At 48.9% G+C, this 25,590-nt stretch overlaps 1 protein-coding gene across 2 annotated transcripts in view; it reads left to right on the forward strand.

Annotated features, from left to right (window-relative positions):
• The window catches only part of GALNT17 (polypeptide N-acetylgalactosaminyltransferase 17), a 209,747-nt gene extending 185,014 nt beyond the window's left edge, over nucleotides 1-24,733 (forward strand). The window contains exons 7-11 of one of the 2 annotated variants that reach the window (XM_051636189.1): nucleotides 5,662-5,847; nucleotides 9,231-9,368; nucleotides 11,276-11,371; nucleotides 19,666-19,833; nucleotides 21,243-24,733. In XM_051636189.1, coding sequence (XP_051492149.1) covers nucleotides 5,662-5,847; nucleotides 9,231-9,368; nucleotides 11,276-11,371; nucleotides 19,666-19,833; nucleotides 21,243-21,371 — 717 coding nt within the window. In that variant the 3' untranslated portion in view covers nucleotides 21,372-24,733. The remainder of the gene's footprint in view (nucleotides 1-5,661; nucleotides 5,848-9,230; nucleotides 9,369-11,275; nucleotides 11,372-19,665; nucleotides 19,834-21,242) is intronic. The other variant, XM_051636190.1, reaches the window with a different exon arrangement.
• Nucleotides 24,734-25,590: the final 857 nt, after the last annotated feature.

A 25,590-nucleotide genomic window follows, 5' to 3' on the forward strand; every position in this document is an offset into this window, starting at 1 on the left:
GTCAGGAGAGGGTTTCCCCCCCATTTCCTTGTCACAATACATTCAGAGATTAAAAGTTTACCTCACAGACTCATCTTGACACCACTAGACATGATGTCTCTTTGCATTAACTGCAGGCGGGCTCGAGCTGTTCTAGGATATATTTCAATCAGAATAGTTAAAATTTGGCAAAGTTATAAGCAGCTAAATCCGGATCCTTTAATGGAGGCTGTCAGGGTTCATCATGGATGTCACGCTGCGCTCCAGCTGGAACGCCACGTCCAGGACCCAAGGTAGTCACTGTCTCTTCTTATTTTTGGTGATATTGTTGTTATTATTATTATTAGTGATATCCCAGGGATGAGGAGGAAGCACAGCTTTATGTAAGGCAGCAGCTCTGGGGCAGCAATGATCTGGTTTTTCTTCTGGAGATGTTGACGGATGGATGGGAGGAGAAGGTGCTGTCCTGGGACAGGGCACCATCCCCACACTTGGTGGGCTGGAAAGGGGCAAGGGTCTGGCCCTGGTTTTGCCTCTGATCTTGCAGAAGTCCTTCTGCCTTTTTGTGATGTTGACTTTCTTTGTGCAAAGAACAGATGGTGAGCCCAAGCTCCCCTGTACAGCTTGTGTGAAGAAAAGCGCGACATATGAGTTCCTCTGCCCTCCCAGGGGAAGCAGACCCCACCTCAGTACTTTCTGATGAAAAGGTTCTCCTGAGGTTAATAATTTTATCTTCTGCTTCCCTGCCAGCAGGCACCACGGCACAGCAAAGCCTGGTTGCAGAAGGCTGGGGTGAGGAGCAAAGTTTTCTTAGTGTGAACGCACGATGCTGCTCTTTTCAAAGTTCATTTTTTCTCCCGTTCTGTTGCTGGAGCTGCAGCCTTTCCCTGGGTGTGTCTTTTGCTGCCCCATGGGTGCTGGCTGGACTTCAATGCTCTGCACCTAAGGGAGGGAGCCCCAAAGGGTCCCTGCTCTGTGGGGTGAGCAGAGGGAGACAGCACATGGTGGAGGAAGCAGCTTTGACCTGCTGGAAATGATGGGGTAGAACGAGGCACCAGCCTCCCTTGCTCAGCAGCTTCCTCCTGCTTGCCTCGAGTGGCATCCAGACATATCTTCTGGGCTGTTCCCTCCAAGCAAACCAGAGCTGTGAAGCACTAACAGCACCAGCACCAAGCCATGAGCTTGGCCAACCCCTCCAACACCTGTTTTTAGTTCCTCTCAGCTGGGGAGCACAGACAATGTTTGAGCCTGCTGTGGCTCAGGACAGGCTTTCAGCACCCTCGTGGGCAGTGAGTCTCCCTGGGCCAGCTTCTTCTGCCTGCCTGGCTCCTTTGCCATTGCTAAAAGCCCTTTTGTTTAAGTGATGCTCCTTGAGAGCAGCTACTGGCTCAGGCAGACAGGAGCAGAGCAAGGTGAGATGTTTGAGAGCAAAGGGGATCATGGACAGTAATTGTTCTTAACTGCTTAGCACTTGGAAAATTGCTTCTGCAATGAGCTGGTCAAGTGAAATGGGGATTTTCTTGCTGACTCCATTTTGTGCATAAAGGACCATCAGTGTGCTGCCTTTTGTGAGCAGTTTTCCATCCTCCCTCCATTACCAGGGGGGTAGTAACTGCAGGGGATGTGCAGGAGCCCCAGGGACAAGCACCTCTCCAGGCAATGCCTCCTCCCTTGGCTGGCCTGCTGTTCCATCCAACCACTGCTTTCCAGGATGCTCCCAAATGTTACCTTTGCTCATGTCCTAGCTGTCAGCAGGAATGACATCTAGAGAGCCCCACAAGAGCAATGTGAAAACAACTCTGATTTTGCAAGTGGGGGCCAGGAGGCTGATGGCAGAGGAAATCACAGAATCATAGAACTGTTTAGGTTGGAAAAGACCTTTAAGATCATCAAGTCCAACCGTTAAGATTTTGCTGTCATGACTGGGAGGTGCAGGGGTGTGTTGCTGTTGAAGATTGAAACACAGAATCACGGAATTATTACATTTGGAAAAGACCTCTGAGATCACCCAGTCCAACAGTCAACCTAGGAGGAAAAAACCAAACCAAACCCACCACAACACCGAACAAACAACAACACAACCACACCCACCATGCTCACAAGAGCAGGTCCTGAAGTGCCACATCTGCACATTTCTTGAATCCCTCCAGGGATGGTGACTCCACCACCTCCCTGGGCAGCCTGTGCCAGCACCTGACCACTCTGTCAGTAAAGAAGTTATTCCTAACATCCAATCTAAACCTCCCCTGCTGAGACTTCAGGCCATTTCCTCTAGTCCTGTCGTTATTCATTTGGGAGAAGAAACCCACTCCCACCTCACTAAAACCTCCTTTCAGGGAGTTACAGAGAGCAATGTCCCTCAGCCTCATTTTCTCCAAACTAAACAATCCCAGTTCCCTCAGCCTTTCCTCACAGGACTTGTTCTGTAGACCCTTCACCAGCTTGATTGCTCTTCTAAAGGAAGCAGTTTTGGCTGAGTCCTTGCACACCCACACTGCCATGCAGGTGCACACCCTGGACCTGCCTTGCAGCTCTGCTGCCTTGTCACATCACGCTGAATCTGCTCCCTGTTTTGGAGCAGGTCTGAGCTTCAGGCTGTTTCACCAATGCTTTCGCACACCTGGACACCTTTGTGCTTCTGGAGGGTGACTGGAAAGCAAAGCTGGCTCATCCCATCTCTGGAGAAAGGTGGTGCAGACTCTCACTGACCCATGTTTGCCTCCCACATGTGCAAACACTGCTAGAGAGGCAGTGGCTGATGCAGTTTCAGCCCTACTTGGACATTCCAGAGGAACTGGTGCTTTTCCTTCCTCAGCTCTTAAGACAGTCCCATTTTGCTTGCAGAAGAATTGCAATGTGTTACCCACCAGCTTTCTGAACAACACATCAAAGATCTCGGGGTGATGGATTTGTTTTCTGTTTGTTTCTCTGGGATTTCTTCACTGAGATTTAGTGTTCACGAGTTGTTTATAAATCCAAGCATCTTTCTGTGTGTTTGGTTACTCCTGCGTGTAGATGGATGGAGAAGTTACTGAGTCACCCTCCCTTACTGGAGGGGAAGGCTCCTGGTTTTAATTCTGCATCTCTTCACAGGTGGATGAATGGCAACCTAATAGTTGTGTTGAGATTTAAATGTCAGAATATAAGGGAGAAACTTGAGGCTTGCTCATCATATTTCACCTGCTGTGTTACATTCTCTGTCTGGAGTCTTTAAACATGTCTTTACAGCCCATCCATGCATATTTTATACAATGAAGTGATGGTGATTCCATCCTTTGGAGGAAGCAGTATTAATGACTCTGCCTTGTTAAATAGGCTGAACATTCATTTGGCACAACCTTGTTTTTCTGATTGGTTTTAATGTTGTGCTGACTCTTGATTGCCCATCTACTAAGAGATAATTCTTCAAGGAGTAAGCAGAAGCAGCCTGCTGGACTGATTGTCCTGCTGACACTGGTAATTGCAGTGAGTACAATCTGGAGTGATTGTAGGTTTATTTGCTATGAACATGAAAAATCTGCTGAAGAGGAAGGTCAACTATTTGTTAAAGGTCTTTGGTGGGACAAATGACCAGGCCATGTGGGAACAAGCAGTGTCCTCCTGGGGCCATGGGTCACCCCTCAGCGATGCTGGTGTGACTTGGCTGTTTCCCATGTGATGGTTCTCCTTGCTCCTGTTGATACCAGCAGAAATTATTATAAATGCCTCGTAAAAGCAGTTAGAATTTTTAATTTATAATGAGAATTCTGACGTTATTTAGACACGTGGTCTTTGGTTGCATAAGTGCCTTTTTTAAATCACATTTTCACTGATCTCTCTGGAACTGGCTTGTGGATACTTAAACAACCAATGCCCATTGCCTGGTGCCCAACAGTCTTTCTCTCTCAGGTTATTACAATATGTGCATTTCAAGACAGTTTGTACAGATATTCCAGAACTCTAGGAAAGCTGTCTAGCACAAGGCCATGTGAATTATTTAACTAAAGCACAGAAAGACAATGTTGCACCTTCAGTGCTAGAGGCAGGCTTGCTGGAAAATGACGTTTTAATGAACATCACGGGTTTTACATTTCAAAAGTAGTTATTCTGATCTCAAATCAAGACAAAACCTAACAAATCCCCCAAACTACCAAGAACTGGTGGTGCTGGGGATTTTACAGAACTGGGAGGTTCATTCCAGCAGCTTTGGGAGGACCCAAGGGTAGAGCTTTTTGCTGCTGTTTCACCAAGACACTGAGGAACTAAAGAACTGAGCAGGCAAGAGACACAGGCAGTTTGTGTCAAACTATTGCCTTGGGAATGTTGCTTTAAACAAATATTCTGTTTTCTTTATAACTACCACGTTCACTTCCCATCTGCTTTGCCAGCATGTGGCCTGTTGCAAAGCTTGGAGCAGACCTTGTGGACTCTGCTGGCTGGAGATGAGCGTGGGCATGGCTGGATAGGAGGGATGGACATGCCCCTTGTCTCAGAGACCAGCTCTGAGTTCCCTTTGGAGGCATCAAATTGTATTTAAAAGTGTCCAGAAAGGTCAAAGAACAGGACAGGGATAAGATGGGATTTTTTAATTTTTTTTTTTGCTACATGTTTATGCACCAGTTAATTAAATGGGGCTCTGATTTCATGGTGTGGGCTCCTATATCTGCAGCAATCCAAGCAAGAAGAACACAAGTGGCAGGATTATCCCACAGGATATGCCCTTTGGGCTAATCCCAAAGGATTATGTCCCCTGCTTCTGTCATCTGGGTTTGGGAGGTGCACATGCCCTGCACTGGGTGGGCTAAACCTACCACTTAGGGATTAAAAAGGGGGAGTGATGGAGCCCGGAGGCTCCTCGTGGTGCCGGAGGAGTGGACTGAACAGGGCTGATAAAATTCAGGGAACACAGATGGGATAAAAGGTGGTGAGTCTGGATGAGATCCCAGAAGCGATGGGTGTTACAACGACTGCAAAATGATAATGTGGAGCAGACTGCAAAAGAGGCAAAACCAGGATGATCAGGCCTGTTGGCATGTGTGTTTGGAATGACTGCCCCATGCCTGGTGTCCGGGCTATGTGGCTTTAACTTGAGATAAATCACTTCTTCGTGGAGACAGGAGGGGAAGAGCTCAGGTGGGGGAGTCTCTGCAAATTCCCTTTCCGTGTGATACAAAGAAGATCTCAAAAGATTTTAATAACTTGTGAACTAACTTGTAAACCATGATTTAAGGGAATTGTAAAGAGCATGTGAAAGAAAAATAATGAAGAAATATTTTGGAGTGGGATAAATCTGTCCCTGCCATATGTTTCACTGAGTCATCCCTTCTGCAGGAGGAGGTTTTGCAATTGTTTCAACTATTCCAGTCTCTAATCCTTTGTATTTAGTAGCCACATCACTACAAAGTCCACACCCGACCCTACAACACCTTAGTGCCTCGTGCTGGGTGCAGACCCCTTCCCTCTCAAGTTGACACACGTTTTGCTCTGGGCACAGGTTAAATTCTCCCTGTGTGTCTCACCATGGAGCCAAGGCCAGACGTGGCCTTGGGTTTCCACTTGCCAGCTAGAGGATGTGATGCTCTGCCCTGGCCAGGATGTCACAGAAAACTCAGACTCCACCACTTCTGTCTCTTTAACGTACACCCGAGCCCTTTGCGTGTCGGCAGAGCCCGGTGCTGAGGGCGTTGTGTGGTTGCCTTGCAGGTGTGGCTGTGTGGGGGCAGCATGGAGGTCCTGCCCTGCTCCAGGGTGGCTCACATCGAGCGCAAGAAGAAGCCCTACAACAACAACATCGGGTTCTACACCAAGCGCAACGCCCTGCGGGTGGCCGAGGTGTGGATGGACGACTACAAGTCGCACGTCTACATCGCCTGGAACCTGCCGCTGGAGGTACAACCACTGCACCCTGACCCGAGCCTTCCTTGGGTTAAAAACTTGAATTATAGAGCATTTAGTGCCTCGGGGTGAAGGAGAGCCTTAAATACCACAGGTCACATCCTCAGGTGGAAGTCAGCAGAGCTCCCGCAGCTTTGATGGAGGTTCTGCAGAACCTGCACCCCGGGGAGGAGTTCTGACGGTTCACATCAGCCTTTTTATTTTAATTTCTAAAAATTAAACCTGTATTGCAGCATTTATCTCCCTGCTGAGTGTTTACACAGCAGGAGTTTATGTCATTACACTGCTCTGCAGATGGAGTCTGTCTGTAAAGTCACTTGGCAGAAGATTATTAGTATCAGCATCATTAGTGCAGGAGGTTTCCTCCTGCAGCTCGGGCAGGTCCACGTCGTGTGCAGCCCAGCTCGGGTTTCTGAGCCTGCAGATGCTGTCACAGCCCAGAGCTTGCTCTGGATGATGTGTGATCCAGCTGCCTGGGCCATTTGCTTTCCCAGAATCGGGAAAGTTGAGGCCATCAGTGCTTAGGAACCACGTTCAGAGGTAAAGGCTTGGAGGTCGGTGGCTCAGAGGAGATCCCCTCCCAGCAGCACCACCTATCAATGCACCTAAACCCCTCTCAGTGGTTATAGTTACTTCCATCCAGAAATCATTTTATTTTCTTAGCTCTGACACATTATTTTTCGTATAAGCCTGCCATGTCACAGCATGGTGGAGTAAAGATGATGTCACAGCATCTTTGGAAAACCAGAAACCCTTTGGAAAACCAAAACCTTTGTCCCCTCAGCAAGACAAGCTGACCATGCCCTGGGCACACATCCTACATGTGGACCTCTCTAGGCGATTCCCTGCTCTCTAGGCTCCAGGAGGACTTCCTGTAGGTCCAAGGCTGCTGCTTGGGCTCTGGTGTCCATGCAGGTTATGTCTAATCATGCAACCCGAGAACATCTTCTGCCTCCTAACTCCAAACGCTGGCCAGAGTGTGCTGGGAGCAGCCATGGCTGGCCCAGCATCCCCATCCTTGGCCTCTGGTCCTGCCAGAAGGAGAAGGGGTGTTGGGGAGGGGGTGTTGGGGATGCTTTCCAGGTGATGGGTGGGACATGGGTTCGGGGTGCCCCCCTGACACCCACTCCACTTGCAGTGAACGTTGGCACCAGCGCTGGGCTGCTCTGCTGAGCGTGAGGAACCGTTGCCATGAGCAGCCAGACCCAGTGTGAGCAGTCACTTCCAGCCACCCCCTTGGTGCCAAAAATAAACACCAACCATTCATACCTTGCCAATCACCCCCCTGCCAAGATCTGCCTGGTCCTGATCCTGCTGCTGGCAGGCCCCTGCTCTGGGGCATTCTGGAAAAGATGAAGACACGAGTTGCTGAGGAAAGGTCACATCTGGGGAGGGTTCCTGGCAACAGGACCCTGGGAGGTGTTGATGAGCTGCCTGTGCTGCTGGAGGTGGGGAGTCCTGGATTAGCTTCTTGTTGGGAAATAGATGAAAAGAATTGGAAAGAAATGCTCTTCACCCAGCAAGCTGCAGGAGGGCACTGGCTGGGACGGGCACTGCTCCATGTGCTTGTAGAGGTCGAGTTCCCTGCAGGGCTGAGTGTTTTCAGGTCTCTCTTAAAAATAGGTTGTAAGATCCCGACATGCTGGGCAGGAATCATGCAGGTTCAGCCTCCATCCTGCCTTTTAGATGCTCAGGAACAGCTTTGGAGGACAGCAAAAAGGGATTAAAATTCAGGGGGAAGCTGCAGGTTCCATACGGCTCAGCAAAGGCAGCATCACGTGGCCAGGCACTGGGTCTGGGGAAACTGATTTCCCTACAAACAATGTGGGATTTTTATATGGGTCACACCAGTAAAATTGAGATTTAATTTTAGAGAAGCCTTGTTTGACAGGTGGTATTGTGCAGGGGTTTATGGATATTAAAATGGTTATTAATACGGATTTTAATATGGGTATGGAATTACTTTGCCATGCCACTATATTCAAACCCAAGCCAACCCCCTGTGAACTGAATATTTCAGGTGCTGACTGGTTTGTGGGACTTTGCTCTGTGTCCCACCTCGCCCACTCAGATTTCAGCCTGTCTCACCTGTCGACACTGAATCATCTTTCATTTCTACCTGTGAGCTACCAATTGTGCATTAAAATGGTGTCATCTCTAAAGCAGAGTGAATAATTCATTAGATGATCGTTACAAGCGTTGTAATGGAAAATTGCTTTCCCAGCTATGTTTAATGATCACTGGAAAAGTCAAAAGCAGGAACTGAAATTGAGTAGAAACCCAAACACCTGTAGGAAGGATTAAAAGGGGCTGCAACGTGCCTTTGGTTTCCTTCACCTGGCTCCTGCATGAGTTCCCCAAATTCTGTGATGGAAGAAAAGGCTAAAGGGGGTGGCTCTCCTCAGCCCCCACCCCTGGGAGAGTATTCCTCTGGGGACAGATCCCACCCAGAGCATTGCATTTAAATTGGCTCGAGCAGTGGGGTTCCTCTGTGTCTCCAGGGAGACACTTTTCACCACAGAATTGTCCAAATTGTCAAGAGGTTTCTCTGAGGTTTAGCCTCAGCTTCTGCCCCCCTGTAATTTTGATCCTTTATTCTGAGCTATCTGCTTCTATTGTACTTGAAGCATATATAAGCACATATATAATATATATATAATATTATATAATATTATATATAAACATTTCCTCTTTTTCTTCTTCTCCTCCCTCATTTTGTACCTCTGCCTCACCTCTTGCTGGGGTCACACACCCTTGGTGTGTAAGGGGGAGGCTTTGGTGCTCAGTGCACAGACAGGGCTTTGCATTTCCAGGATTCAGCATTTGACCATCTTTTAAATCCTGATCTACATTTGCTACTCAGCTCTTCTGCAAGTCCACTACATCAGCACCTACAAGGGAGGTGAAACCTGTCATGATACTTGGTCACTGTGCCTCCTGACAGGTTCAGTCTTAGATGGATCCAAAGCCCAGGGCCATCAGTGGGAAGCTTCACCTCCCTTACACTGCACTTCTCATATCCTTCAAAACCTTTCTCCTTCAAAAACCTTTTCTTCTCCACTTGGATTCTCTTTTCTAAATTACCTCCCAGGATCAAAAGGTGTCCAGCAGCAGTCTGGTGGCCATTGCAAGGTTGCCTTCAAAACCTGTGAGAGAAGTACGTGTCTCCTCCTTGCTGTGGCTCTGCAAACTAAGTCTTCCTTCTGACCTCTGTGAGGGTGACTTCAGCCTTGAACATACATGCCAGAATTCCCTGGCATGGTCTCTGCATGGAGTTACTCCTGCCTTTGGCACTTTCCAGGAGGCTTGGAAGCGAAACACGCTCATTTTTATTAGGAGTCACCTCTTCAGTGACCTGCTGTGTCTTTATTTTTCAGAATCCAGGTATTGACATTGGGGATGTTTCCGAGAGAAAAGCACTAAGGAAGAGCTTGAAGTGCAAAAATTTCCAGTGGTACCTGGACCATGTCTATCCAGAAATGAGAAGATACAACAACACCATCGCTTACGGCGAGGTAATTAAGGCTGAGCAGTCCCTTAGATCAGGCTGGCAGTGTTTACAGCTGATGAGTCTCTGATGAGAAATAGTCTCAAAGGAGATGAATGTGAATCAAAACCCAACAATTTGTGTATAATTAGATGCGTTTGTAATAAATCTCTTCACCATTTCCTTTTAAAAAACCTAATTTGGGATTTATTTCTGGTCTTGGACTCCTTACACAGTCCAATATTTTAATACCTCATTTACTGAATTGACAGTAAATTATCTATCTTACCCATTGACTGAGTGGATTAAGCAGCTGTCTGTATATTTTTAATACATAGTAATTTCATAAAACTCTTTGAGTTAAACTCAACCTAATTCCTTACAAGGTCTCTGTAAGATCCAGTGCGTTGTCACGACAGCTTAAGGCTGAGATGAAGTAAGGAGACTTAATTCAATCTCTGCTGGCTTTGAGACCATACAGGGAACATAAAACCAGGCATTTATGGGAACTAATAACACTCTGTTGCAGTCGGGTCTCAAGGCATAGAGGCAGGTTGAGAAGGCTTCTTGGAGCACAGCCCGGGCACCCCGGATGGGCATTAATTTTAAGAAAGATTTATTATCAAAGTTATTTAATGCCTTCAAGCTAAAACCACCCCAAAAGTGGTATTTTCAAAGGCATTATTGCAGTTGCCCTACACGGGGAGACTGGAGGACAGACAGAACCATCTCATAGAATGGTTTGGGTTGGAAGGGATCTTAAAGATCATCTAGTTCCAACCCCCTGCATGGGCAGGGACACCTCCTGCTAGATCAGGTTGCTCAAGGCCCCATCCAACCTGGTCTTGAAGACCCCCAGGGAGGGGGGAGCCACAACCTCCCTGGGCAACCTGTTCAGTGGGGACAGAGCTGGTGGCTGGGGCTCAGTGGCCCTTTGGCTTTGTAGGCTTTGTCCACGCTCCCTCCAAAGTGTGTCCTCCTGCGATGGCTGCTTTGCCATCCCTGTGTTTCCTCCTGCATCCCTGGCACCATTCAGAGTGGCTCCTGGAGCTGGCTGGGCTTTTTGTCCCTGCTTTGTGGAGCACGTGGAGATTTCCCCAGAAAACAAGCAGTTCTGCTCTGAATTCAGGCTCCTGGCAACGTGCTGGTGGCAGCCTAAAAATATGTTGCCACCACACACGACCATATACAAAGAAAACTGTGCTTAAGGAAGTTGGCTCCTTTGAATGGTGATTATTACAGAAAAGCAGTCATCATTAGGCCTGGTATTTAAGGAAAACATATGGCACACTAAACCTTTCTCTGCCTGATTATGCCTGGTGATATAGCACCCTGTATCCTTCTGTAGCAAGCGAGGCTGGAGTCGCTGCTGTTTCCCACACTGTGCATCACAAGAAAGATGTGGAGCTGTTGGAAGGTGTCCAGAGAAGGGCCATGAAAATGATCTGAGGGCTGGAGCAGCTCTCTGATGAGGACAGTTTGAGGGAGCTGGGGGTGTTCAGTCTGAAGAAGAGAAGGCTCCGGGGGGATCTTCCCGTACCTGAAGGGGCTACAGGAAAGCTGGGGAGGGACGTTTTACAGGGGCTTGCAGTCAGAGGACAAGGGGGAATGGTTGTAAGCTGAAAGAAGAGAGATTTAGGTTAGAGATCTGTGGAAGTTCTTCAGTGTGAGGGTGGTGAGACACTGGAACGGGCTGCCCAGGGAAGCTGTGGCTGCCCCATCCCTGGCAGTGTTGAAGGGCAGGTTGGATGGGGCTTGGAGCAGCCTGGGCTGGTGGGAGGTGTCCCTGCCCATGCCAGGGGGGTTGGAACTAGGTGATGTTTAAGGTCCTTTCCAACTCCAAACATTCTGTGATCCTGTGATGATCCTGTGATCAGTTTATTGCTGCTCTCTGCAGAGACAGGGCCACATAACTGCACTTTTTCTTTCTTACAGCTTCGAAACAACAAGGCTAAAGATGTCTGCCTTGACCAGGGCCCACAGGAGAACCACACAGCAATATTGTACCCATGTCATGGCTGGGGACCACAGGTGAGGAGTTACTTGGCAGGGGTGGGAGCCGGTGGGTGGACAGGGGGACAGAGTGTGGGTTTGCAACGTGTCTCCTTAGGGTGGCAAAGATGACTGGGGGATTGGAGCATCTCTCTTATGAGGAAAGGCTGAAGGAGCTGGGACTCTTTAGCCTGGAGATGAGAAGGCTGAGGGGAGATCTTATCAATGTATATAAGTATCTAAAGGGTGGGTGCTGAGAACTTCTGGGTAGGCAGGACCATGTGTTTGAAATGTTATGAGCATCTAAGTTATAGAATCATGGAATGGTTTGGGTTGGAAGGGACCGTCAAGCTCATCTAGATCCAACCCCCTGCATGGGCAGGGACACCTCCCACCAGCCCAGGCTGCTCCAAGCCCCATCCAACCTGCCCTTCAACACTGCCAGGGATGGGGCAGCCACAGCTTCCCTGGGCAACCTGGGCCAGGGTCTCACCACCCTCACAGGGAAGAATTTCACAACAAGCTAGGATACAGCCTCAGGGCAGGGGAAACATGATAGAAAACACATTTATTTACACATTTACACATTACTATTTACAGACAGCTTTTTTTTTTTTTTTTTCCATATACTTTTTCCTTCTGAAGTGAGAAACATTGTATAAAACCCAGCACATCTCAAGCCCAGAAGTCTACTAGGCACAGTCATATTTGGAAGGGTAGGAGCACCTTCCATTGTCACTGTGAGCAACTTCTTCATACCCTGCCCCCTTCCTAGTCTTCATTTCAGGTTCATACCCTGAGCCAACCTTATATGGCCCCATCCTGTAGGAGATATTCCATCCCAAGTCGTTGGAGGTTGTTGAAGTTCCTGCAGGACAGAGAAGTCCTGTGCTGCAGCAGCAAGGAGGGGACACAGCAGAGAGTGAGGGCTCAGATCCAGGCCTCCTGATACACTCCAGTGTCTGACAGATTTACTGTGCCATCAAAGGCAAGTTGCTGTATCAAACCTTCCCCTCAATCCAAAAGTCCATAAATTCCATACAGGGAATCCAGCCAGGGGTTGGATTCCTGCTCCCAGAAGCTCTGTAAGCCTGACCTGTTCCTCTGCTCCAGGGATATGGGGTCTCCAGGTGTGGACAGAGGGAGGAAATATCTGGTTCCTGTATAATGCTACAGAAGAAAGCTCAGCACTGCAGTGTGCCAGGGGAGGTTTAGGTGGGATATCAGGAAGCACTTCCTCATGGAAAGGGTGGTCAGACATTGGGATGGGCTGCCCAGGGAAGTGGTGTTCAAGGAAAGGCTGGAGGTGGCACTTGGTGCCATGGTCTGGAGTTGTGGTGGTGTTGGTCAGAGGCTGGGCTTGAGGATCTGAAAGGTGTTTTCCAGCCTTGGTGATTCTGTGAGTAGGACCCAAACTGACATATATCATAAAAAAGGCTGTCCCAATAGGTACCCACAGGTATGAGCATGAAAGAAACCTGCCTGTAAAAATTTCTGCCATGAATCAGAAAGGAGAGCAAGGAGTGGAAGAAAAGTTCCCCACCAGAGAGTTGGGTGTCTCAGTTTCTTTGTGGTAGTTTCAGATTTCCAATTGAAGCATCAGAGCATCCCAGCTCAAACAGAAGCTCCAACTGCCTTCTAGCCCATGATGGACAGAAGCCCATCTTGGATTTGGGTGCCTTATTTTTTTTGAATACCCAAATGTTGAGTAGTTGTGTCAATATCAGAGATACATAAACTCGACCTTGAGAACAGAACTTGTTTGAACCCATTGGGCTTGGAGATAATGTCACTTTAGTGTCCTCACAGTGCTCGTGCAGCCCATTCAGGGGTGGACATTCTTGATGAGGGAGGTGAGTGCCCCAACTGCTGCTTTTCAGGTGGAAAACCTGTATTAGAGTTCACAGCAAAACCCTGAAGCCATTCCCTAGCACCTGGGAACGTGCAATCCCGTTCCTAGTAGAGTTCCTGAGATAAGATCTGGGTTTTTTTGGTCACATTTTTATGATTAGCTCATGGAATCTGGCTGAAAGCTTGGAGCATGAATCAGGGCTTATCAAGACTGGCTGTCAGCTCCCTGTTTGGGCCTCAGATATGACTTAAACCACCTGTAAAATGAGCCTCATTGGCATAAGGATGAGTTGAAGGTTGAGGTGGAACAAGTGGGCACAGGACTTCACAGCCTTAGTGAGTTTTTGGTGTCCAGCATGTTTCTAGGAGGTTTGTTTTCAGCTAAACAAAATGTCTAGCTCAGGTGATGGGACTCTGTGAAGAGCCTTTTCTCACAACATGGTCACCCTGGGCTTTCCAGGGTCACCAGGACTGGAGTCCCAAAGCTCATCTGAGCCTGAACCTCAAACTTCAGGAGCCACCTGAGCTCAGGAACGGGCCACAGGAGTCAGTCCTTTGGGGCAGAAACAAATCTCACTTGGTGTATTCCCTTGCCTTTAAACAAAGATCAGTCAACTGTGGCTGATCGAGTCACTGCTAAATATAACCCAGCTGTTGTTTAAATTGACAACATTTTTTCTCTTAAACGGCCCAAACTGCCTTTTGGACTTTCTGGATGGAAGCTTAAACCTCTAAGTGCATTATAGTATGAGAAACTGGGTTAGTCTGACATTGCCTGCTAACCCTGGGCCTGAAGATGAATGGCCCAAAGCAGGTTATTTATTTTTTCCTCAGTGGTTTTTGTGATTAGGCAGAAATCTTGTTTTCTTTTCCTCCCTGATGTTCTGAAGCCAAACCTGGCCAGGCTTCTGGCTTCCTCCAGCTCACCCATCACACCAGCTCAGTGCAGATTTTTCCTCATGGTCTTCCTCCTCCACGTTGTCCCTTCCCTCTTCAGCTGAGAGGCAGCTCTTGGCTGTTCTTTTGTTTTGTGATTGATGCAATTGATTTATCTCCTCCTGTTTTTTTAAAAGTAGCTCTCAGTGAGTGCAAGGCTTGGCAGAAGCACAGGTGCTGCACAAAAGGAATGGGACTTTTGCTACTGCTCTTTAATTCATGGGCTGTGTTGTCATTTATTGCTGGGAATATAATTTGAAGTAATGTAAACACTTGGTTCTAATAGCTCACTTGTTTTATACATACTTTATATATATATATTATATATATAATGTATAATTTCTATATGTGTATATATGTATAATATATATAATGTATAATTACTATATATATGTATATTTATATTTTATACACATTTTCTATTTATACATGTATATATATATATATATTTATACATATATATTTACACAAGGAGTTGCAATTCCTGTGGAGCTGTTTGGCACCTGAAAGCACACAGAGATGTTTCATGGTTCATGGAGTGTCCTAAAAGCTCCACTTCTCCCTTTAGTGCTGTGGCCCATCCACAGGTGTTTAAAAATCACACAGAATCATCACAGTTGGAGAAGACCTCTAAGATCACTGGGTCCAAGTGTCCCTCCAGGATGAGAAAAACACAATCCAAAAAACCAAAACACCCACCGTGCCCACTGGAGCAGGTCCTGAAGTGCCACATCCACACATTTCTTGAATCTTTCCAGAGATGGTGACTCCACCACCTCCCTGGGCAGCTGTTCCAGTGCCTGACCACCCTTTCAGGAACGAAATTCTGCCTAATATCCAACCTAAACCTCCCCTGCCACAACTTCAAGCCATTTCCTGTAGTCCTGTCGTCATTCACTTGGGAGAAGAGAGCAACAGCCACCTCACTTCAATGCATTGGAGGGTGGAGGAGCAGGTCCCAGGGCTGCAGGGAGCAGGGGGAGGTTCTGTGCTGGCATCTGGAAGAGACGAGGCCAGTGGAGTTGCCTGTCCTGGCGAGAGGGGGAACGAGCTGCTCTGTGGGGAGAGGTTTCTCACCTTCCAGGGCTGGAGGCTGGTGTTCCATCCTGAGCTTCTGCTCTCTCCCAGTGGGTGCTGGTTGGTTTAGCTAAGCCTGTGGCATTGCAGTGGCTGCAGCTGGTGGGATGGATCCCATTCTAGCTCTAAACACAGAGAAGATCTTGGCTCTTCCTCACATCACCTCTCCTCCAGCATCCATCACTGGGGGAAATTTCTGATTCTTTCTCATTATCCCTTTAGCTTTCCCTTCTCCCTGCTTCCATTCACTTCCAGGTCAAATCATTATCAGATTACCATGATGAAGTAGCCTTTTATCCTGTAATTATCTCGAGCCTGCTCGTGGCTTTTTTTTCTTCCTGATGGCTCCATCTTTTAAGCAATCTATCATGGAAACACCTTGCTGTAATGATGTATTGCACTAATCATCCAGCAATACCTCACTGGAGTGACAGAACTGTGCTGATATATTAAGGTGATAGAAAGCACTATCATACTATAAAACTTAAGATAATGTTCACCCAGCAGAGCATTTCATTTAATTAGAGGATAAAATATGTTTTGCCCATTTAAGCATCAGAACTTGAGGACAAAACCATCAATACTGAGATCATCTGGGACACTGCAGTAGCAAGGGTGACAATGCAGCACAGCAGATGAAATTTTGTTAAAAAGAAAATGCTGTATTTTACTTATGGTTGCTAATTGATGACCTGCTCAGTGCAGAAAGGAAGCTAAACAGCCCAAAATTATTTTCCAATAGTCAATGAAGGTCATCAAGGCTTTTATTTCCCAGGTGCTAAGATGTCTAATTAACTTTCTCCCATCCCTGAGATGCAGCCAGCCAGAAACAATCAGCAGAGCAGATGGGCTGCATCTCTCTGCTCCCCTGGCAGCAGCAGGGCTGGACAGTCCCCCTGGAGCAAAGGAGCCCTCAGAGTGGTTCCAGAAGGTGGGGGACTTGGCAAGATGCAGTTTGACCCAGGATGCAGTTTTTCCTGGGAAGGTGGTTGTGGAAGGCTGGGGTTATGGATGTGTGTTTCTAGCTGGGAATGTGGCTTTGGGTCCCTCACGCTAATTAAGGGGTTTAAGACCTCATCAACATTCATGGAATGGTTTGGGTTGGAAGTGACATTAAAGATCATCTCATTCCAACCCCCTGCATGGGCAGGGACACCCCCCACCAGCCCAGGCTGCTCCAAGCCCCATCCAACCTGCCCTTCAACACTGCCAGGGATGGGGCAGCCACAGCTTCCCTGGGCAACCTGGGCCAGGCTCTCACCATCCTCACAGCAAAGAATTCCTTCCTAATGTCCAACCTAAATCTCCTCTCTTCCAGTTTTAATCCATCCCCCCTTCTCCTCTCCCTCCCCACCCTTGTCCCAAGCCCCTCCCCAGCTTTCCTGGAGCCCCTTCAGGCACTGGAAGGTGCTCTAAGGTCTCCCTGGAGCCTTCTCTTCTCCAGGCTGAACACCCCAGCTCTCCCAGCCTGTCTCCAGAGCAGAGCTGCTCCAGCCCTTGGACCATCTTTGTGGCCTCCTCTGGACTCACTCCAGGAGTTTCATGTCTTTCTTATGTTAAATGGATACTCATTAATATTTTCAGACTGGTTTGCTCTGGTCCTTCTTCTTGGTCTTTCCATTTGTTTCTTGTCCTGTGCCAGCCTGGGTCATTCCTCCAGGCATTTCCTCAGCAGTTCCTCCATCTTCCATAAATAAAAAGTAATTCCACAGATGCCTTAGGAGCTCAGTGGAGCACTCATGAGCTAGATGGGGTTTTTTTGGGGAATAATCATGCTCAGTTTTGATGGTTGGACTGGCCTGAAGCTGGGCTGGCTGCTGTGGACCCTCAGCTGTGCTGGGCAGGTGGGTCAGGCCTTGGAGCACAGCCTGGATCCAACCACGTTTGGGGCTTCACTGATCTGGCTGTTGCACACAGGAGATGACACATCTCACAGATGCACCTAGTGCATTTTTCCTAATCCCCATGTTTGTTTCTCAGCTCGTTTCGTTTCTCCCCTCTCCCCCCCACCCCCCAGCCCCCTCCCTTCCTCACGAAAGGGTGTTTTGCTCTACTTATTTCTCCCACCCCATTAGGAGATAACACAGAAGAGCAGCAGTCGTGTTGCCCTGTGGGCTTCAGGCCAACTGGCTGCAGTTAAGCTGCAGAAGAAAAGGAAATGTCTACCATGCTAATTAGGTGCATGGGAGGAAACATTTTAGCAACAGGAGGAGAATAACTTGCACTGCCCTTTTGGGACCTTTGGATGTTTCTTCCATCTGCCACGGAGAGGGATGGTCTTTTTCTGTCTGTTTGTTGATGTACTTCTCTGTTTTTGCAAGGCAAGTGGCCACATTCTCTATGGTGCTGCTCAAACACTAACCCAGGTGAGCTGGATGGTTGGAATCACAGTGCCAGGCTGAGAGCACCATCTCACTCCAGGCCTGACCCATCAGGACATCAAGCTGCTAAAGCCGAAGAAAGAGAAGCTGAACCTTCAGCTGGGCTAGGGCTGCCCAGGGGTCATTCCCAGGTTGCTCCAGCCTCGTGTTCAGGGCACAGTGTGAGCCAAGCTCAGTGGTGGGTTGGATCCCTGTCACCCTGTGCTTGGGGAGATGGTGGATGGGTGGAAGGAGGAGAACGTGGTGGTTATGGCTGTGGGCTCTGCAGACTCCCTCCTTCCCACCCCTCTGTACCAGCACAGCTGTTTGGAAGGGGAATTACTGTCAAGTTAAAGAGCTGTGTGCTGTTCTGCACCATCTTGCCAAGGGTTTTTGGGGGCCAGAAGAGCAGATCCTGCACCAGGGGATGGGATGTGGCAGCTTTGTCCCATGCCAGCATCAACTGGTGTGACCTGCTGCAGTGGGATCTGCCTGGGGTGAATACTGTGCATAAAGTCTTCTGAGGAGCAGCTGAAGGAGCTGGGGGTGTCCAGCCTGGGGAAAAGGAGGCTGAGGGGAGACCTGCTGGCTCTGCAGCTGCCTGAGAGGAGGTTGGAGCCAGGGGGGTTGGTCCGTTCTCCCTAGGAATGAGTGACAGGACAAGAGGAAACGGCCTCAAGTTGCACCAGGGAAGGTTTAGATTGGATGACAGAAGAAAATTCTTCACTGAAAGAGTAATTAACCACTGGAACACGCTGCCCAGGGAGGTGGTTGAATCAACATCCCAGGAGTGGTTTGAAAGACATATAGATGGACATGGTCTAGCACTGGACTCAGTAGAGTTAGGTCAGGGGTTAGAGTTTGGTTATGGTTGGACTCCATGATCTGAAAGGTCTTTTCCCAACAGAATGATTCTGTGATTGTGTAAAGGGACCCCTGTGAGGTGTGAAGTGCTGGAGGCCTTGCTGTGGTACACAACATGTTGGGTGAAGTCTAACTCCACCAACAGTGGGGAGCAGGCACCCATCTCAAGGCTGGTGAGCAGCACCAGAGTGTCCAGCACACCTACCCTTCACCAGCCCCACCCAGGGATGGAAAAAATTGCCTTCAAGTACCATAATCATATCCGTGGTTACTGGCTGGAGTTGGACCCAGTTACATTGTTTTAACTTGATTTTCAGTGTTTAATTATTCTAATGGTGATAACTGCAACTCCCGGTGTGATTTACTGTCTTTTTAAGCATCTGGGTCACAGATATGCACAGTTAATTAACGTGCTGAATACTCCTTATTTGTCTGCTGGATAATGGATTGATTCATAATTTAAATAAGCAGCTGTGTCTACCTTTCCCATGAAGTGCAGAGGCAGCTGCTTCAGCCAGCTCCTCCCTCCTGAATTTAAAGATGGGGAGGGATGTGTTTTGCTGTGTTCCTTCAGCACTGCCAGTGGAGGAGCAGGGGTGTCTCAGTGTTGCCTGCCAGCCCAGCACCCCTGAGCCTGTGGGGACACCCCAGACAAAGCCCTGGGTGGTGGGATGTGGGGGTTACTGGGGGGTTACTGGGGGCTGGGCTGCAATCCTGAGCCCTTGCTTCGGTGCTGAACCAGGGGTTGGGCTTGGATCTCTGGGGAATGGGGCCAATTATATCTGGGCCTCCTTTGGCAGGTGGTGCTGCCCAGCTGTGGCTGGAGCTGCTGGAGGGCTGTGCCAGACACCCCAGGGCGAGGTTGGCAGGACAGAGCAAGGCTGGCTTGCCAGGCATGCCAGAAGCCAAGGGCTGGGCCAGCGTGCCCAGCCAAGCCAGCTGGCAGTGGCCAAAAGCCAAGGGAGACCCTGCACTGCCCCCAAGTGCAGTGTGCTCAGGCCTGAGGGAGGCTCAGAGCTGTTCTTACCCCTTCCCAGACCTCCAGCTCCTCACCTGCATCTGCAGAAAAAACCCAAACCAGGAATAAAAACCTGGAGGAAGCTGTTGGTTTTTCCCCCCCACACTTCTCAATTCTTCTTCCTCAGCCTTTTCCTGGCTCTTTGCAGACTTGTCCTCTCCTCTGCTGCTTTCTCATGATGCTCCCAAGGTGCTGATGGTCTTTTCCCTCTCCTTCCCTGCCCCCAGCTTGCACGTTACACCAAGGAGGGCTTCCTCCACCTCGGTGCCCTGGGCACCACGACCCTTCTGCCCGACACCCGCTGCCTGGTGGACAACGGGAAGAGCCGCTTCCCTCAGCTCCTCGACTGTGAGAAGGTGAAGAGCAGCCTCCACAAGCGCTGGAATTTCATACAGGTTTGTGACAGTTCTGCCCCTGCTCCTCTGCTTCCCAAAGGGCGTGGGACAGTGGGGGATGGAGATGGAGTGGTCCCGTGTGGCAGCAAGTCCTGTGGCTGAGGGAAAAGGTCAGGAGGGACCAGAGGTGGGGACGGTATTTTAGGGCAGTTTCTAGAAGTTCCCCTTTCTCAGAGTCACGGAACAGTCAGGGTTGGAAGGCACCTCTGAAGATCATCTAACCCAACCCTCTTCCAATCTTTCTGACACCCTCAGGTGTGTGTCACCTGCCCTGCCCACGACTTCCAGGGCTCTTTGTTCCTCACAGGTAATCTGTGATGAAACCCATGAAGCAGCAGCACTTCTGTCCCAAAGCAGAGAGTAAAAAGAATTGTACACATTGTACATTATGTCACCCCTTCCCACCCTGGGGTTCAGCCCTGCTGTTTACCAGGCACACGTGTCTTCTGGTTGTCCATGCTGGGGTTCTGTGTCATCACTGACAAAGGCTGCTCCACCTGATTCACACACTGATTATTTTAGGAATGATTTGATAGCTTGAATTGTGTTGCTGCCCAGCAAACTGCTGTGCACTTCCCAGCAGGGCATGAGGACACAGCTGCCCTCCTGGGCAGGGCATGGTCCTGCCTTGCTTCACAGGCAACCCCACCTCTTGAATTTCTGAAATCATAGAATTCTAGAAGCATAGAACCATTCAGGTTGGAAAAGCCCCTCAGGATCACCCAGTCCAACCATCATCCCTGCTCTACAAAGTTCTCCCCTAAACCACATCCACCAACACCACATCCAAACCACCCTTCAACACACCCAGGGATGGTGACTCCACCACCTCCCTGGGCAGCCTGTTCCAGTGTCCAACCACTCTTGCTGGGAATAAATTGTTCCTGATGTCCAGTCTGAACCTCCCCTGGTGCAGCTTGAAGCCCTTCCCTCTTGTTCTGTGGCTAATGACCTGTGAGGAGAGACCAGCACCAACCTCTCTGCAATGACCTGTCAGGCAGTTGTAGAGACTGATGAGGTCTCCCCTCAGCCTCCTCTTCCTCACACTAAACATTCCCAGCTCCTTCAAGTGTTCCTCATCAGGTTGATTCTCCAGGCCCTTCCCCAGCTCCGTTGCCTCCTCTGTCCTCGCTCCAGCACCTCCAGATCTCTCTGGAATTGAGGTGCCCCAAACTGGACCCAACACTCCAGCTGTGGCCTCACCAGGGCTGAGCACAGGGGGACAATCCCCTCTGTGCTGCTGCTGCTCACACCATTTCTGATACAGGCCAGGATGCCACGGGCTGTCCTGGCCACCTGGGCACACACTGGCTCATGTTCAGTGTCTTGTCAGTGAGAACCCCCAGGGCCTTTCCTGCCAGAAAACCTTGTTCTGCCAGACATCTTTTCCTCATGTCCTTGACTTTCAGAACGGAGCCATCCTGAACAAGGGGACGGGGCGATGCTTGGAAGTGGAGAACAAGGGCCTGGCCGGGATCGACCTGATCCTTCGCAGCTGCACAGGACAAAGGTGGACAATTAAAAACTTCATTAAGTAAAGGGTGGCAGAGCCAGAGGAGTTTAACTCAAACCACAGCTGACTTGGGCTGATCAACTGGACTCCTTTTGGAAAGGACAAAATATCGAACCAGAGCTTTCTTCATGTTGGCAGGAGAGGACACGGGGGAAATGGGCATTTGCATCTTTTTCTTTTTCTTGTGTATTAGTCTCCCCCAGCTGATTCCAGCTGTGTGAAATTGGGTCAGAACTGCTATTTTCTTCTGGTAAGCACCCTGAAAGGCACCCCTTGTTGCTGTTGGAACGACTGTAAGAAGCTCATGCAGCCTGGTGAGTGTATTACTGCCAGGAATTGTTGCTTTCCCAGATGTCTCCAAGCTCTCCCAAAGGGCCAAGGAGATTTGCACCATGACTGGAGTGGAGAGACCCTGGATATTCCTGGCAGGCCTGAAAATGTAGGTGCTTCTGAGAGGAAAGATTGCCAAGCCCCAAATGAGCTGAGTTGGAAAGGTCGTGTTTGTTGTGTCCTCTCTCCCATTTCCCTTTTCCCTTTCCTCTGCATCCAGCAGCCACTTTCTTGAGTCTGGGAGAGGCAAAGCTCACCCTGGTATCTCTCCTGGATCTTTCCAACCCTTGATCACACATATCATCAACCAAAATCCTCGTGAATAAAACCACTGCTCTCCTGTTGCCCCCCCCTCCATTGCCCACAGGCTGCTGGTGGCCAGACCAGCACCAACCAGCACCAGGCCCTCTGGAGACATCAGATGGGTTCCCCTTGGAAAAGAACTGGCCCGATTCAGATTGGGTGGATGCACAGATGGTGAGGAGAGGTCTCAGGATGCTTCCAGCCCTGCAGCAGCCCATGCATTGCACAGCAAGATGTTGGCCAGCTAGGAGCCTGGGAAGCTGCAGACCCCCTTGCCCTCCCAGTGGGGCCCATGGCCTGGCATGGTCCCTTTGGACACCCTTCTTTATCCTTTTTTTTTGTTCTTGTAGCAGTAGAAAATGATGTGTTGGTGTGTGCCACAGGCTGAGAGCAGGTAAGGTGAGAGAAAGTCCTTCTAGGGCTTCCTTTCCATGCAGGCTGTAGGGTTTGTTTTAGGGCATCCCTGCTCTGAATGAAGACCTCAGGACTGGTAGTCTCCATAACTTCATAGCAGTGTAGTTCTTTTCCTGAGGCTCAGGCACATCTCATCTGCTTGGTCAGCCTGTCACCATGGTCCATGCCATGTTTCTGCAGTCCTTCATGGATGATGGGAAAGTAAGGAAGGGAGAGGCAGGATAAGAGACCCATAAATGGCAGTTTGGATGAGACTGTTGACCTTGAAGGCACTTGAGGCTTGTTAATACAGTGAGATGATCCCACCTGCTTTTTTTGTCCCACAGCTGCCAAATGTACCCAGCTGTCATGGGAGATCATGAGTCCTGCTATCTGGCTACCTGGAAAAGGGAAATGTGGTCTGGCAAAGTTGTTTTACACGGATATCAGAGTGATGGGTGGATACAGGCTTCACTCAGTGGAGAGGAGAAGCCAGCCCATCTCCTGTCCTTCTGATGGAATAATACTCTTTCTGGCTGCCCTCTGGCTAGGGTGCACTAAAATATATTAATATATGAACTAGGCCTGTAAATATGTTTCCCAAAGACAGGACGTGCCCAGAGTTGTTTGCTGCAGAGCACCCCTGCCTGTCTTCCATTTGCATCAGGATGAAGCTACCTGGATGTTTAATGAGTTTAATTTTCAATGCCATGCAGCAGGTTTATAATTGATCTTTTAGTAATTTATTGAAGAGAAGCAGATATATTTCATTGTTCCTTCTGCAGCAAGGAGCATCACCTAGGACTGATTGTTCATTTAGGCTTGACAAGACTTCCTCGTCCACTGGGGTTGTCTCTGATTTTTTTTCCCCTTGCCTTCCTTAATGAATTAAAACCTCTCAGTTTTCCTGAATTGCAAAGTAGGGAGTCCAAGTAGAACTTTGCTCTCCTATTCACTCTTGCATCATCTCTTGTGTAATAAATTTTAGCACTTACCAAACCAACATGATCACAATGTCTTTAGCTGCATGATATGTTGTCCCTTGCATTTGTTGCTGCCTCCTAAGAAAAGCAATTTGCTGATCAAGTGCACTCCAGGGAAGTCTGGGGGATTTGAGACTTCACAGCTAATGGTCAAAGCAGTAAAATGCCCTTTAATTGAGCAATCAGTTTCTGTCAGTCATCAGTGGAAGCCACACACTGTGTCGAGTTGGGAAAAGCCTTCGTGATTGGGGATAAGCAACCACAAAGCCCTTGGATGGTGCCTGTGCTGTAACTCACTATTCCCAAGTCAGCTCTAGTCCTGCCAGCACTCAGGGCACCAACAGATGGACTTTGTCACAGCTCATCCTGGTGGTATAAGGTGCCACCACCCCCAGCCTTCCATCTGCATCACTGCTGGAGATTTCTGCCCCTGTCACCGGCAGCAGAAATGAATGTGCGGCTGCACCTTGGCTGCTGGGATCCACAGGACGTGCTTGTGCCACCAGGCAGGAGGGACTTGCTCTGTTTAACCCACAGGATTGTCAGACAAAGTCACTCTGGAATGGCCTTGTGGCTCCACAAGCCTGGGCAGAAGCAGGATGGACCATCAAGCATCTCCAGCTGCCTAGGTGGCACTTGTGCTGCTCATTGGAGGTGATGGACGTGTCCTCGGGGGCTTGTCCTCTGGTGACACAAGACAACCTGCTGATGGGGATCCCACTGGTGGTGGGGATCCCACTGGTGATGGGGATCCCACTGGTGATGGGGATCCTGTTGGTGATGGGAATCCTGTTGGTGATGGGGATCCCACTGGTGATGGGGATCCTCTTGGAGATGGGAATCCTGTTGGTGATGGGGATCCTGTTGGTGATGGGGATCCCACTGGTGGTGGGGATCCTGTTGGTGATGGGCTTTTTTGATCCTTTTAAAAACCTGAAGGTTCAGTTCTGTGTTCCCTTCATGCTCCATATAGAAAGCAAATGTCTGAATATCCAAAAGGAAGGGGGTGGTGGAAATAAACACTTGTCTCCAGCACCCTCAGGTGGGGCAGAAACCTTATGGAGGTGGTTGGTCCGTTCTCACTGGGGTGCCAAGAAATCTCTCAAATGACTGAAAAGAAGCAGCATGAATAAAATCAGGATTAAAAGCAAGAATTTCATCTGCTGTGCTCATGTACCTGAAGTTCTGTTCCGACACTGGTGTGTGACATGCAGAGATGATTGCTGAGGAGATGACCTGGGGTCTGCACCCTCCTAAACCGTAGGAATCTGTCTTAGAAATCTGGATCTAAATGTTGCATCTTGCGCTTATCTCTAATAATATGTTAATTGCTTTTAAAAGTGATCTCAAAGTGGTTCTTATTAAATATATGATTTGAGCCTTGCCTCTTGAGTGATTTTAGAGAGATTCACTGCTGATGAGATACAGCAGCAGTCATTCTTCTCTGTTACTTACTTAATAGGAAAGTGCTGCTGTTTTAATGGAACTTCCATTTTAAAAGGAAATGGAAATGAGGGAAAAATCAAGAGAAATGGCCAATGCAGATTAGCCTCCTGTTCCATCCATCCCTGCCAGTTGCTACTCACCCAACTTACAGCCAAGAAGAGAGGTTGCATGGTAAAAAGCATCACGTGTAAGTGTGTTCCTCTCCCCAGCCTGGGTGCTTCTAGATGTCCCCTGAAGCTTGGGGCACTGCTTAGACCCACTTTTTTACATCCATGTTGCCCTAAAAAACCAGGTTGGCTGGTGATGGTGTGCAGGGGTGGGTGTGTGCCCACGCAGCAGGGTGCATTGCATGGTAAGGGCACTGTTGGGGTTCTCCTGATGGGAGCAGCAGCTGAGGACGCAGCACATGGAAGCCTGAGTCCAGGTAAGTGGAGCCTCCAGCTTTGGGTCTGTCTGTGCAAACTCCAGCATGGAGTGTCCCATTGGCACCCACAGCTCTCCTGAAGGATGATATAAGATCAATGGAGGAAAATCTGTGCTCTTGTCATGAGCATTTTACACACCCAAGAATTTATAAGGGGAAAGGTGCAGGTTAGAAATAGTAAGATTCAAACTGCTTAATCATAGACTCATATGATAATAATTCCAGACAGGTTTGGGTTGGAAGGGACCTTAAAGATCATCTCACTCCAACCCCCTGCATGGGCAGGGACACCTCCCACCAGCCCAGACTGCTCCAAGCCCCATCCAACCTGCCCTTCAACACTGCCAGGGATGGGGCAGCCACAG

The sequence above is a fragment of the Apus apus genome, chromosome 18 (assembly GCF_020740795.1).
Source record: "Apus apus isolate bApuApu2 chromosome 18, bApuApu2.pri.cur, whole genome shotgun sequence".
Classification (NCBI taxonomy): domain Eukaryota; kingdom Metazoa; phylum Chordata; class Aves; order Apodiformes; family Apodidae; genus Apus; species Apus apus.